This window comes from Glycine max, chromosome 15, assembly GCF_000004515.6.
Source record: "Glycine max cultivar Williams 82 chromosome 15, Glycine_max_v4.0, whole genome shotgun sequence".
Classification (NCBI taxonomy): domain Eukaryota; kingdom Viridiplantae; phylum Streptophyta; class Magnoliopsida; order Fabales; family Fabaceae; genus Glycine; species Glycine max.
In genome coordinates this window covers 36,186,596-36,201,900 of record NC_038251.2, presented here as the reverse complement: position 1 = coordinate 36,201,900, position 15,305 = coordinate 36,186,596, and the positions used below count along the sequence as shown (strand labels likewise).

The 15,305-nt window shown below is 29.8% G+C and overlaps 1 protein-coding gene across 2 annotated transcripts; it reads right to left on the bottom strand.

Moving 5' to 3' along the window:
- Positions 1-1,978: 1,978 nt before the first annotated feature.
- LOC100784988 (phospholipid-transporting ATPase 1) lies at positions 1,979-8,553 on the bottom strand. Of its 2 annotated transcripts, none has more exons than XM_003545675.5 (7): positions 6,351-8,553; positions 5,923-6,229; positions 4,851-5,559; positions 4,636-4,759; positions 4,232-4,451; positions 3,470-3,928; positions 1,979-2,450 (listed from the first exon to the last, which is right to left on the bottom strand). In XM_003545675.5, exons 1-7 carry the CDS (start codon positions 7,855-7,857, stop codon positions 2,231-2,233), a joined length of 3,546 nt encoding a protein of 1,181 aa, XP_003545723.1. In that variant the 5' UTR covers positions 7,858-8,553; the 3' UTR covers positions 1,979-2,230. The 2 variants fall into 2 exon arrangements, with proteins under 2 accessions (XP_003545723.1, XP_006598003.1); XM_006597940.4 differs by having other exon boundaries at positions 5,923-6,226.
- Between the last annotated feature and the right edge of the window lie 6,752 nt (positions 8,554-15,305).

Below are 15,305 nucleotides of genomic sequence, written 5' to 3'. Positions count from 1 at the left end.
AATAAATAAGTTTTTTTTAAAGGTTTTCAATAAAAAAATTTACTTTAAAATAAATTAATTCAAACATGCTATTGAACGAACCCATTGCTTACATTACTTATTGTAATAAAATAGATAAAATTTATATGGCTTATTTGACAATCACTTTTTGAGTCTACTAATTCTTTTAAGGGTAAAATATATTTGGTTTCTGTAAAATTTAAAAAGTATTAATTTGGTTTTTATAAAAAAAATTGTATTCATTTGGTCTCTATAAAAAATAAAATGTATTTATTATGGTTCTCAATGATAACTTATGGTTCATTTATGTTGTAAACAGACTTAATTATAACATACTCATAAGAACCAAAACCTATTATTGCTTCATATTCTCCTTTAATCTCATTAAAAACTGTAAGAAAATAACTCAAGTGTGAACATAGTGAATTGTGTTCCATGATAATATTATCATGGACATTATCCGTTAACAATGTTCAAATTCCAATAATTAATTCTCCATGCACCAAATAAAAGATGCATCATCCGTTCTGGATTAAATTGTTAATCAAAGTTTGTACGGTTTACGGTTTATCATTCTATTAAGAAGAAAATAATACAGCTAATAGCCTAATATACCTAAGATTTTGTGGAGTGGAAAATAAAGTTTGCGAAGGCACTTGTTAATTAAACAAATATTAATTAAAAAAATATGTTATGGAGAAAAAAAAATCTTTTTGTTTATTTCTAAATAATTACAGGCCTCTTGTTTTATTTGCAAACACATGTTTATTTAGAGTTTTAATTTTAAATTACAACTTCAATCAACACTTACAATTTTAATTAAACCAATATTTGGATCAAAATTGATCACTATATAAATTGATCTTCGAATCTTAAACATTAAGTTAACTCAAATTGTAAGTGTTAATTAAAGTTATCATTTACAACTAAAACTCCTAATATACATTTGTGAGATTACACAAAATTATCTTATAGTAACAAGCTAAATATAATTGATCATACAAGACCTTTGACTCCATATCATGAAATTCAGTTCATTCTAGACTCTCGAATATAACTAACGTCATTGTAACAAATAAGCATTCATTACATATTGTAACTATGTTAGAATTTCTATTGACTTTAAAATGAGTAGTTTTTTTTAGATACCCACTCATTCTCACGATATCTCAACCTTATAAAAAACCATTGCTAAAAAGAAAATAAAAACAAAATCCCCCATACCTTGGTTCACTCCAAAGTCTATCTTAAATCTCAAATTCTCAATCAACTTTCATCAGAATTTAGTTCTAATCAACAATCCATTTCGAACATCCATCTCGAATGCATCAAAGAGCCTCTATGACAAGCAATATCATTATTTGGCAGGAAAATAACATTATATATATATATATATATATATATATATATATATATTATTTTAAAAACATCATACTCAATATTAATTGCCACAATAGATAGAAGAGGAAATGAAACTTATTCACCCAAAAATTAATGTACCAATGTCCTGATCTTGATACGCATATAGGAATCATCAAAAGAAAAGATTGTACTATAAAAGCCTAACACTAGGCATTATAATTAAATTTAAACTCCATAAATATTTGGAATAAAATATTTTAATGAACTATATTTTTATTATATTTTTTAATATTAAAATATTACAATGTGTCCCAATTAATTATCTTTTTGTATTGATCACGACTTGCCTTGAATTAAGTCTTATCTGTTATGATTTATGATTACGACTTGAGGTATTTTTTTAATTATTTGAATTATATATTTTTATTTAAATTCCTTTAAATTTCTTTATTTTGAGCCAAGGTGACTCACTATATACACAAGAAGTAAACAAAGTTGAATTTTCATAATTATTTAAGAAAACGCGAGACCTTAAGCATCAAAACAAAATTGAACTGAACAAGCTTGAGGGGGAAAAGTAGCAACATCAAGCAGGCAATGAATTCAACTCTTCATGTTAATAATTTATAGCATGTAGTCAACCTTTTCCTTTATCTGCTATAATAACTGTTAATTTACAACAGGCTAATTAATCAACACAAAGGAATAACAATACAAGAAACCTTTGAACTAAAAACAAAACTCTATCCTTTGGATAGAAAACAATGAAATCTGGCAACCAACAGAAAATAATCTGACGTAGCCTAAAGAATATGTAACTTTACAAAAGAAATGATAACAAGGTATAAAGGGAGCAAGCTAACTTCTATTATCTTGGTGGACCATCTGAAACAGGCAGCATTTCTATCTGTCCACCTCCATTGTCTCTTGGATTCCCAAACTTCTCAGTTTCTCTCGAAATCTGAATGTCGCTGGGAAAATAATACTGATACATATATTTTACAACTAATCGAGGAAGTAACGCAGCTATCACAGTTCCGAGCAAACATAACCAGAACAATCCAGTGCCTGCGGCATGAAAGATAGCCCTGCAAAAGTTTTTGCACAAGCGTAAATGTCAGATTTTATATATAGAAATAAGCTTCTGAATCATAAGGGTTGAATGGCAACAAAGAATTCATCCAGAAGAAAACATGGTCTTGTCTCCAAGGCTTAGAACATAGAGGAGTGCTAGCAACACACTCTCTATTACACTGCTTCTAACACACCCTGTACTATTGGTTAAAGTTTCTTGGAAACTACAAAATCATAAGTGAGGCTCATAAAATAAGAAGTCAGACTCACAAAATTTTGTGATTTCCAATAAATTTTAACTAAAAATAGTGTGTTCATAGCATTTCTCTTAAAACACAGAATCAACTTATTTTCAAGGCAAGGAAACTCTGGATATCAAATTCAAAGCAGTCAGAACTAGAAAACATATCTAATTGGCAAGCAAAGCATGACAAAAGCAGTTGATTGTGCGTGAAAAGAATATAAAAGAAGAGTATTTGCATTCTTGGGATTTACAATTGCAAGATGACTGTCCAACTATAGGCTCTAAATACAATTCAGCTGTCACGGTGAGTTTATCAGAACTTCATTGCGTTTACTGCACCTGACTCTGCCCCAGCATCTAGTAATCCCTAACCACCCTAATTCCCTAACATCTACTTAAATGTTTTCTCACTTAAGATAAAGTGAAATTAAGCAGAGGCATATAACCTACGGATTAAGTTACTTGTGACTAAAAGTTAAAACTACTACTTTTCCTCTAGAGCCAAATATGCTTTTGTTTCCATTTTTTATTCCACTCAGCAGTCATACAATATTTTTGTTCTAGGAATGGACTATAACTCATGAAAAATGGAGAAACAATGCAGAAACACAAAAGAAAAACAAGAGACACCACCAAATGGAAATAACTAATAATGTATACAGCAGAATAAATACATATTATTGAACATCTGACATTTGCAAACATGTCTATCCTTTCCATGCATGTTACCGCAATCAGATTTATTTGTATATAACTCAAAGGGAGATAACAGGAAAAGATAGCACATACCAGTAACCAGGAAGGGCTGGTATGGCATCAATAATAATGACACAAATGAAAGTTGCAACTATAGAGCCCCAAATGGCTGCATGAGTAATCCAATTCCACCTGATGACATCCATGGCCAAGTGCAAATTAACCAAAATAACCACTGAAAGAGTCCAAAGATCTCCTATGCTTGTTACATCTACAGTGGTTTCCCAATATGCGATTAGGGGAGTAAAGAAGACAGCAATGCTTTGCCACAAAGTATCAGCCATTGCTAACCAAAACAACTTTTTGTTGTAGGCCTCCTGTCTCAGCCCAGCCCCATAAAGCTGAGGATACTTTAGGAGTGTCCTTTTACTAAGATCCTTGTCAAGAATACCAACAACAATAGTTGGAAATGCAGAGTAGATTATTGAATATAACACGCTGCTCCATTCATTTATAGCAGTTGTCAAAGTGAAAGCAGTAAAGAGCACATACCTGGAAAACAAAATACAAAGATGTCAAAACATGGAGGCATAAACCTTTACAGCCACAAGGAGCTATTGAATAGATTAAACGCCACCAGAATAGAACATAAGGGAATTTTTCATTTTTTATCCAAATCACCAAGTGAGTGCAATGAAGTATACGCTCAGAAGTACATCAGGTTCAATATTAAGAACTAAGATTTTTTTTTTTTACAAAGAAAAGAATTGGTAAGGCTATTTTCCTGGCATATTCAAATTCAGAATTACACGAAGAAAGCATCTAACTATATACATTTTCTGAATTATAACTTACCAAAAAAGGACAAGAACAAAGATAGCATTTCTGTAGAAGTTGTATATTATCATGTAGCCCAATCGTTGGTAATTCCAATGCCCATGTATCAACAAGAGAGGAACTAAAAACCTAAACTGCCCCATTGCAAAATCTGAAGCCATTACAGCTTGCCGACCCTCCTGTCCACTGATTCCAACTCCAACATGAGCCATTTGGATCATTGATACGTCATTAGCACCTAAAGAAAAGCATAATAAAGATTATTTTATACAAACACAAAAACCACACCAAGCAAAATTAATCTGTATTTTCTACCAGTGCCTTTTCTTTTTCTTTCTTTTGTTCACTTTGTTATCCTATTTTATTTTTATTCTTTTGAAGGGAAATGACAATCCTAAACAAGTAAATACAAGATTTCATACCATCTCCAATGGCTAGTGTCATGTCATCAGTCCTATTCTTCACAAGGGCTACAATCCCAGCCTTCTGCAGTGGAGCTACTCGGCAACAGAGAACAACAGAACATCTATTTGCTAGTTGAAAGAGCTGGAGTCAACAGCATTGAGCTAAGTCAGCACCTAACGGATCAGCATAAAATACACTGTATACACAATTTGAAATTTAATGGCAAACTTACCTCTTCTTCAAGCTCACTGTCAAGAATATAAACAAGGCTGGTACCATCAATAATCAAGGCTAATGGAGTTGAAACAGCATCTGATCTTCCTTCAGAATTGTGACTAACCCCAGGCACAGTCATGTCTTTTCTAGACATGACAAGGGCGTCTTGCAAACGTCTTCTACATGACTCTCTATTGTTGGTATTAATTGTAATTAGATTCATGTTGCTCGTAAGGAGCTTCGAGGAGTATCCAATTGATATGGCAGTTTGCTGTTTGTCCCCAGTTAAGACCCATACTTTAATACCTGCAGTCCTTAGAGACTCAATGGATTCTGGCACACCTTGCTGCAGTTTATCTTCAATAGCAGTTGCGCCCAATATGCAGAGATTGTTCTCTGCATTGATAGCAACCTTGCGAAGCATGGCAGCCCTACCAATCAAAGCAGTACTTGCTGCCTCAAAGGCAGAGTGCCATTGCTCAAATTCTGAAGCATCCAAGTCCCTCACCCCAATAACAAGTGTCCTAAAACCCACAGAGGAATAAGAGTGAAGATGGGTTTCAGTTGCTTGCAGTATGTCTGTGTTCAATGATTTGTCTATCACACTAAGCATCGATGTATCTGCCCCTTTAACAAAAAGTTTCACAGAATTGTTATTGTACCCTAATATAACCGACATCCTTTTTCGGTCACTATCAAATTCATGCAAACCTAAGACATTGAACCTGCATCGCCCATAATAGAAATATTCATTAAAATGAGGATAACCATGTGACGTCATTACACAGGAAAAATTGCATAAACTTACATAGCACACTAAATCACTACATATCCAGGGAAAGAAAGGAACACAACGAACACATGCAAAACTTAACTGTAATATCAACAAATATATAGATGAAATCATAACAAAGAAAGGAGACTACAACAATATATGCATGTTTCAGAATATCTTTTTGTATGCTTAAACAACATTACTAAACCATTAAAACCAATTTTTTTTCAGATTGTCGATGTAAAAATATGTTTATCTTCAGAAGAAAAAGAAGCAGAAAGTAATTATTAAAAAAGAAAGCAATTAAATTTACCTTTGTTTTTCTCCATGAATATCAACGACTATGTGACCGGAGGTTCGTTCAATAAGCATGAAACCATAGGCAGCAGCAGCATAAGCTAACGCTTGTTCATCTGGTGATTCCCCTTGGTAATCTATTAGCTTGACCATAGGGTCAGATGTGTCAACAACAAGAGGCACAATGGTATTGCAGGCTGCCAAAGCTAGAAAGAAATCATAAATCTGTTTCCCCTCTCTATTTGCAAATCCAATTTTTGATAATTGCAAAAGCTCTTGGTTAATTTTCACCATCATCTTTGGCTTAAAGACCTTCCCAACTGCTGAGTAAATAATAACACAAAATAAACATGCCATGTCAAATTATTTTAAAAACTCAAATGCAGTATATTTAATGTAAAATTGTATCAGAACAGACTAACATATTTAAACAAGGAATTGCACCTTGAACAGAGTATTCAACTTGCTCATTCTCAAGACTAGCTTTTGGAGAACTGTAATCAAACCCCAAGATGCTCGCGCATTGAAACTCCATCTTGTTCTCAGTTAGTGTACCAGTTTTGTCAGAGAAGACATATTTAATTTGGCCCAAATCTTCATTGATATTCAAGGCCCTGCACTGAAATCCTGAATCTGTCGCCTTATCATACATTCTCGAGTCTCCGATCATGAAGTATGCCTGACCAACACGGACAAGCTCCATGGAAATGTACAAGGATATGGGGATCATAACCTGAAACACTATAATTGACATGAGGAAAGTGAAAACAATTTCCAGTCCCCATCCATAATATTTATAGCTATCCTCTTCCCCCTCTGAAACATCCAGTTTCCTATAATACGGCAAGAGATTCAACTCATCCTTGTGGCCCTTTAACCAAACAGCAGCACAAACTGAGGTGACTGTACACAAAGCTATAAGAAAGAAAGAAAGCATGATGATCTCAGAGTTCATGCGAGTCTCAAGAAGGCTTCTTTTCGATGGAGCTCCGGAGCTGTTGAGCATAGCTTTGGTCTCACCACCACAATACACGGCAACACCAAGTGCCCAATTAGTATTCTTGAGCTGACAGCCTCTAATGACAATGTTGGAGGATCCAAGAGACAACCTCTTTCCATCAACTTCCATATAACCCTGAAACCCATATATATTCCTATTGGGTTTTTCACACTTAATCAATCCATTCAAGCTCTCCTTTCCAGGCAACGTAGATTGAGTCTCTTGTTTTGCATACCGAGTCTTCAAATTAGACTCTCCATCCAGATTAATAGTCTGCACATAAGCAACCCCGGTAGGGTCACTAGTTGATAGCAACACAACATCACAAGGAATCGTTTCATTTGCACTGATTTTAATGACCTCCCCTACCTTAACATCCTTCCACTTCTTCTCTTGAAACTGACCATTAACCAAAACCAATGCTAACCTATTGTTCTCAATTTTGTCTGACCTGTGCCTCCTCCAGTCCTCAAATGCATCCTTCACAGCAGTAACAACAAGCACAAAGGCCAATGGCATAATGGAAACACCCCTCCCAAAAACAGCTATCTGAGGGAGCTGATTTAGAATGGCAATTACAAGGAAGTAAATATAAGCAACTCTATGAAACTGTTCAAACAAATTCCTTGGAAGAAAGGTGAAGATGGAGTACTTCCCGGTACGAATCGAATTCCCCGCGAATTCGAGCCTCCCATTTGTCCTCTCAGGATCATCAACATAAACCAACCGTGCATCCTCATCACTGATTTCCTTCTGAGACATGTTGAGACCTTCAGAATTTGACCCATACCTCACAGGCTTGGATCCTGAGTGGCCAAAACTCACTTCCCGGGTGGAGTTGTCCCTGACAGAACTCCTAGACTGAATGGACATGGCACTTCTACGTGATGACGAATTGAACATGAAAGAATCAAAATTGGAAGAATTCTCATATGGGGTATTCGGGTCCATCACAGTGGTCCTTGAAATATTTGACTTTGACTCAGCTAGATCATGAAAAATTTCAAAATTTTCAGAATCTTTAGTGTAAAGGGTTGGTCTTGAATTCCTGATGATGGGATCAGAAGGTGACAAACCTCAGAACGCATGATCCAAAAGCCACATAGAAAAAGAAAACATGTTGTATTGTACATCACACAGGTTAACATTAATCCCTCACAACGTGATGATCCAAGGTTCGAATCTCCGTTGAGAGAGATATTCACATTTAATATATATCTTTTTGACCGTGTCTCGAGTTCGACAAAAAATAAAATGAAAAAGACCAGACAAGTTTCTACCACAAAAAGAAAAGGCGAAAAAAGAAAAGACCCCAGAAGCTGGAATCACGAGAAGAAGTGTGTGGAGGAGGTGGGGAATGTGAAGAGGAAAGTGAGGGTGGTGAGAATTGAGAGCGAAACGGTGGCGGTGTTTTTTTCAGCTTGGTGGGACGTAGAGAAAGGTGGCATGATGAGAAAAGCGTGGTGGTGATGATGATGATGATGGTGCAATGGTCATGGTTGTTGTTGGTGTTGTGGCTGAAGAGGAAGAAGCGTGTTGGTGAGAGAGAGGCTGGGATTTTGCAAAAGGTCAAAAGCACTGTAGAGAGAGAGCAAGGACGGCAATTGCAAGGAAGAAAGAAAGAACAAGTCAGCCATGGTTGGCCGAATAAATGTGAAATGTATGACAGTTTCATTTTTTTTCATTATTGTAACCCATTTTTTAATATACTTCCTTTTCTTTTGATATACATTTTTTAGGTAAAATTAAATTTATTTTTTTAAAAATTCATTAAAAGTTATGAAATTATGAAAGATATCAAATAAGATATGAGATGAAATGCATAATTTATTTTTTTTAATTTTAATAAATTTAACTGATTAAAAACGGACGTTCAAAAGAATATATTAGTAGTATTTCTTTTAATTTCAATTAATTTTAAAATGTAATTAATATTTTAATTTTTAAGATAATTATTATAAAAATAATAAATTTATTATATATATATTTTTAATTACATAATAGTTTCTAAAAAATTAAATTGTTTATACATATATTATTTAATTTTGTATTATTATATTGTGCTTTTTTTTAAATTTTTTTTATCATGATAATAAAGTTAATGTGGATTTAATTTAAGAAGGGGATTTCCACCGTTAATGTGGATTAAATACAAAGTAAATACAGTGTATAATATGTTTCTAAAAATATATTATTTATAGTATTATTGTTAGAATAAGAAGTTTTTTATTTTTATAAAAGTTGCACTAGCAAGTTTATCTTTTTTTTGTTCTTTCTATTATCATTTGTATTTAGAAAGAGCATTTTAATCATGACTAATCTGAATAGAATAAAATGATATCACCAAATGTATTTTTGTAAATACAATGAATAAATTGATTGTACTTTTAGGCTCTTTAGTTTGGGGGGGGGGGGGGGGGGTGATTTTGATTTCTTAAGTTGTTTTCAAGTTAATTAAGTTTATTCTTTTTGAAATTAAGAAAAATAGGTCTTGTCATTAGTTTTCTTAACTTATAATTTTTACATTATTGATTTTTATCTAAATAAATGTTAGGATATTTACGATATATTTGAGAAATGAAATATAATTTTAAAATTTAGAACTCAACAGAATTAATAGAAAAAACAATAAAATTTAAAGATTTTTATAAGATGTAATATTAGAGATTGAAGCAGACAAAAATTGCTGTTTTTTTATTTTGAGTAAAATTTGACTTTTTAGTTAGTGAAATGTTTAAAACAATTATGTGATTTAGTTTATGAAAATTTCGAGTAAAAAAGAATTCAAATATTTTGATTAAAAAATTGAAAAAATTAAAGTTACACACATCCAAAACTGAATGGATTAAACATGTAATTAAATAAAATATTAATGAAACATGTGTAATATTTTAGGAACTAAATATGATATTTATTATTTAATTTATTGTTTATCAATTATTGTATTGAAAATGAATTAAAATATTAAGTAATCATACTTCCTATTAATGATACATACTAATACTTGTGGAATGTATAAGATTTTGTCTTGAATAACATTTTCTTTTCCTTTTTTTCTAAGAAAATGGAGAGTGGGATTGTGGGAAAAGGAATAAAAATGTGCCGTGTGCAACAATATGAAGTGAAATGTAGAAAATAAATAATTTGTTGAGGCAATGTAGATTGATTTAAAAGTCCTTTTGTTTAAATGGGGCACCTTTTTTACTTCTGTTTCGTCGTTCACCCTCAAACAAATCATGATTCATGAAACTTTGGATTGCATGACAAGTGGCAAACCCGCATATCTTTGCGCTGTGCATTTCAAATTTGATTCTTTAAGAGAAATGATTGGTGGACACCCTTGTGGATGTTTGGTTAATTTATACACCCCATCCACGATCCACCATCCACGTTCTTCCATCATTTACGATGTGTTTCTTTGCACGTTGAAATTCAACTTTGAAGAGATTGATATGCAAATTCCACTGAACAGTTTAGTAGGAAGGGTAAATATGTCAGGATGTAAAATTTGAAAAATATTAATTTTTTTTTCATTATATGATATTGTAAAAATAAAATATATTTTTATTTGTCCCGACCAGTGACAGGACTTTCTTAATTTTTTTTTCTATCTTCTCCGGTGCATTCATAAGACATCGAAACTTATTATTGCTTAATTTTTTCCTGATTTCATCAAATAGAAAAAATTATTTAATTCATTTTGAAGGATTTTAATCATTACAAATTATTTAATTAATTTGTATCAAAGTGTACACATATGTTTGTTAATTATGTCAGATTACGGTTTAATAGAATTACCAATGAGAATTAATATAAATATATTTTATTTTTATAGAAATCAAATTAATACAAAAAATTTTATGAAAATAAAATTAATATTTATGTACACTTAGTGTAAAAATTTTATATTATCAAATAATTTTAAATTATCCTTAATGTAATTTTTAAAATAATTAGGTAATATGTTTGTGTTAATGTATGTTTTAAAAAAATAAAAGAAAACTAAAAAACAAATCATGTAGAGTCCACTGTCACATAGAGATAGCTTGACAACTTTTATAATATTTCTTTTGTGTAAAATATATTTTTCCGCCTACAAAATACTCAAAGTTTGATTTTAATTTTTATAAAAAAATTGTCCTTCTACTCAAAATATTTCTTATATAGGAGTAAGTGAATGTATTCCCTTATTTAAAAAAAATAATCATGAGTATCTATCATAAAATTTTATATTTTACACATCTTATTTTTATTTTTATGTGTTTGAACCTACTATTTCATTTTTTCCATTCTTCTTATATGTTTATTCATGTCTTTATTTTTATATATATGATAATTTTTATTAGATTTATTTTTCTAAATAGATTACCTTACTGAATCCAAAGTCTTAGATTCGCCATTGCTTGTCACTATTTTTATAATACTATATACTACGAATCATTATAAAAATTAATAAATTTATATAATTATATGACATGAAAATTATTTTACATTCAGTAAATAACATATTCTCGTTAATATAATTAGTTTTTACATCAATTTTACATATTTAACATGAAAAATTACTATTATGTGGTTTGAGAAAGGTATGCTTAACGTTTGACTATTCAAATTGAGGTTCACTTTTCATATAACCTTGTGCCTGCATATTTGAAAGATTATTTTTTTTTTCATTTCTATTTTTTTTCTAACACTTTTAACTCTTCCAAACGGACCATAATTTTTTTAGTGTTTTGCTTAACTCAAAATTTTAATGAGGCTATTTATTTAGACTTAAGTTTGATTTAAATAAAATTCAATAATATATGGACAAAATTGAGTAAATCCAAATTTTTAAACATAATTATATATTTAATTTAATATTATAAATAAAAGTGATAATTTTTTCAAAAAATGTATATGAAAATAAAATTAAGACATATTTTATCATATATATTTTAGAATAAATAAAAATTATATAAATACAATATCATATTAAACAAAATATTATCGATTAGACTAAGAATTCTTATTGTTAATGTAAGATTATTAAAAAAGGCATGAATTTTTAAAGAGTACACAACATATAATCGAGTTAAAATAACTCAAAATATTATCTGAATTAGTTTACCAAATACATTAATTTTTTAAAAATTAAATCAATAAAAAATAATTTCAAACCGAGACAAGTGAAGGATATTAAAAAGAATATATATGCTGCTGCCCTTGGGCATTCAATTATTATGGTTGAAATAATGACATTTGCAGGCCTGCTTTTATAGCTGAAGTTTGTCTTTTTTTTACTTTGTACTTATTATTGCCCTTGGAGATTCATGTTACGTCTCAGTACTGGTGTGGGTCACGACACCCAACTGACCCACTTTTATGTCTCTTTGACTAACATCTCCTTATACGTTAGTATTTTCTACTTATTTAAATATGAATGCATTATGAATAATATTAGCATCAAATGAGTTGCAAATAATGGAGGATTTCGATGGATTAGATGAATAGTTTGTGTCATTCTACATCAATCTTTTGAAAATGAAATCGAATATTTAATTAATTAAACCTTGGCATTATGATGGGACTAGTTTAATCAGTTTTATTTTTACCAAATTTAACAATCAAAATTAATGACATAATGGATTGATAAACAAAATATTTATCAAAATAGATAATTTTTATCATGTAAAATGTAGAAAACACTAGCTTGAGTGACACATTGTGTTTGTGAGTGTCTTGTAACAAGAGACCCCACTATAATATGTTGGTATTAAGTATAGTCTTTTACTTGTTTAATGATTAAATATATAGGCATATTTTTACTCAATTTAGTGTCAATCAAATTGACCTAAAATACCTACAAAATTAAATTTTTGACTTCACAATAATTTATTTTCACCTCAACCAATCATTTTATATTATATTGATAATGTTACTTATAATATAAGTATAGATGTATAATTAATTATGAAAAATAGAATACGTAATGTTAATCATGAATAATGAAGTAATATGATTATATATTTTAGTATTGTTATAATATACTACAAATCATAATAGATAAAAATTGTTATATTTATATTATATATTTATATTATAATAAAAGAGATTCATTTAGTTATAATATTAATTTATCTAAAATATCATCATTATTTTTTTTTATCAGTACGAATCAAATCGGGAGATTTACAACTCATATCTTATTCAATTATTCAACCAGCCGAGTTATTTCCCTTGTGTGGTAAAGAATACATTGTTTTATGAAGTAAATATATTTTTAAAATAAAAAATTTAAAATGAGAGTTGTAACAATGCTTCAATTATTGTTTAACATTCCACTATATAATGTATTTCATTGTAAACTTTATAATTATAATATACTCTTTATTTTTTTTACATATATTTTATAATATTAAGTAAAAATTAAAATAAAGATTAACAAAGTATATAGGAATTAAAACACAATATAGTCATTTAATAAGTATTTAGTGTTGACCAAGCCAATACTAAATACCAGACAAGGGTATAATAATAACATAAACATAATGTAACACCCCTATTTTCTTTAAATAATTATTTAATAAAATTATAAATTTTGTAAAAGGAAATAATAATAACAACAATGATATTTCTTTTAGACAATTATAATTATTAGGAAATAATAATTATAAAAATAGCAATAAGTATAACATAATTAATTAGTATAAACATGAAACACAAACTCAAGGCTATAATTTATTTTTTTTGCATGGCATGTACATGGCCAAAGTACAGGCTGGATTGTAAATGTGGAAAAAAAATGCATAATCATGAGAATCAGATACATAAGTAACAACATTTATGAGAAGAATAAAGGATAAACACAAAAGTATATTTGTAATGATAAAAAAATTTAATAGATAAGATTCAACTTCTATTTTATATATATAATAAGTAGTATTGTTGAGAGAGTAGAAGGGAAGACGCAAGTGCTTCCCAGAAGTAGATTTTTTTTTATATATATATATATATTCTCAACCATACTCCTTATTTTCCTAGCTACCTTTATGCAGCCACGATGTAAAAGGAGAGCAAAGTTGTTGCAACAATGTAGGAGTTGGTCGGACACCTTTTCTTCTCTTTTCCTCTTTCACATCTAAGAAGGCATGGAGGGGAGGGGTGAATTTCAACATTCTGTTATTATCACAAGGGTAGTTTCTAAGAGATATTCCTCCATCTCTTTTAATATCAATTAAATATTTAAACTAATAATATTATTTTTAGTTTTTATCTTGTTATTATCTAAATGGTTAAACCACTGGTATTCTCATTGTTTTTTGCTTGTTTTTTTTTTTATTTTAAATTTCACGTTGTTTAGTTCCTAAAGTTGGTTTAGCACTATTCACATTTTTTTACATTAGCTATTAATAAAGGTAGATACTTTATATACACTAATAATAATGTTGCTAAATAATACTAGTAAATTCCTTAAATTTCACATAATAAAATTATAATTTTTTTTGTGAATTTAAGTAATATTAACGGGTTAGCTATTAGTAAATGTTTTCATATAATTTATTAAATTCCTTACGTTAGCTATTAATATTTTCCTTTAACAATACTAGACTAAAAAAATATTATTATTATAAGGAAAAAATATTTTGTTTAAATGAATAAAGTTTTATTTAATTAATAGAGTAAAATCCAAAGTATGCGCTGTGGTTACGGTTATATCTGATCTTCTACATCAGAATATTTTAGTATGCTATGTGGTTGCGGGTTAATCCGATTTTCCACACTTGAAAGAATATTTTCCAATATCATTAATAAAATAGTTTTATAAATATTTTATAATAAGATACAAAGTTTTTTTTTACATTTAATAAACTTGATAAAACAAAACAAGTTTGTTTTCTTAGACATTAAATATATATATATATATATATATATATATATATATATATATATATAAGGAAATGATCGAGTGAAATTGAAGATTAAATTATTTGTAAAATGACACATTACAAATATATACTTGACCAAAGATTAAGGTATATTTTCAATTTGAAACTGGGCGCTGAAAGATGACTCGATATTTGATATTTATAAAGCTAGTAACCTAGAGTTGAAAGATGTCTCGTTATTGAAATTTATTAGAACTGTGATAGCACAGGATTGAAAGATTGCTCGACTGTTGAGATGTGCATAGAGTTTAATAGCCAGAGCTGAAAGATGGCTCGATTGTTGAGATTTATAAACAATTTTAATAGTTGGGAGCTGAAAAATGGCTTGGTTCATATAGGGTTATAATAACTCAGAGCTGAAAGATGGCTTGATCCTCGAAATAAACAACAAGAATTAATTATATCGGAAGTAAAGAGATATGTAAATGGACTATCTTTCCCAGGTTTGGGAAAGATGACAAGGTATGAATT

Bases quoted from the DNA above. Each gene is read 5' to 3' on its own strand.
- LOC100784988 (XM_003545675.5), bottom strand. From the start codon at position 7,857: ATGGACCCGAATACCCCATATGAGAATTCTTCCAATTTTGATTCTTTC. The intron at 4,452-4,635 runs GTATGAAATCTT...GCTTTTCTTTAG, and splicing joins GACACTAGCCATTGGAGATG to GTGCTAATGACGTATCAATG. The intron at 2,451-3,469 runs GTATGTGCTATC...AAACTTTTGCAG, and splicing joins CCAGCCCTTCCTGGTTACTG to GGCTATCTTTCATGCCGCAG.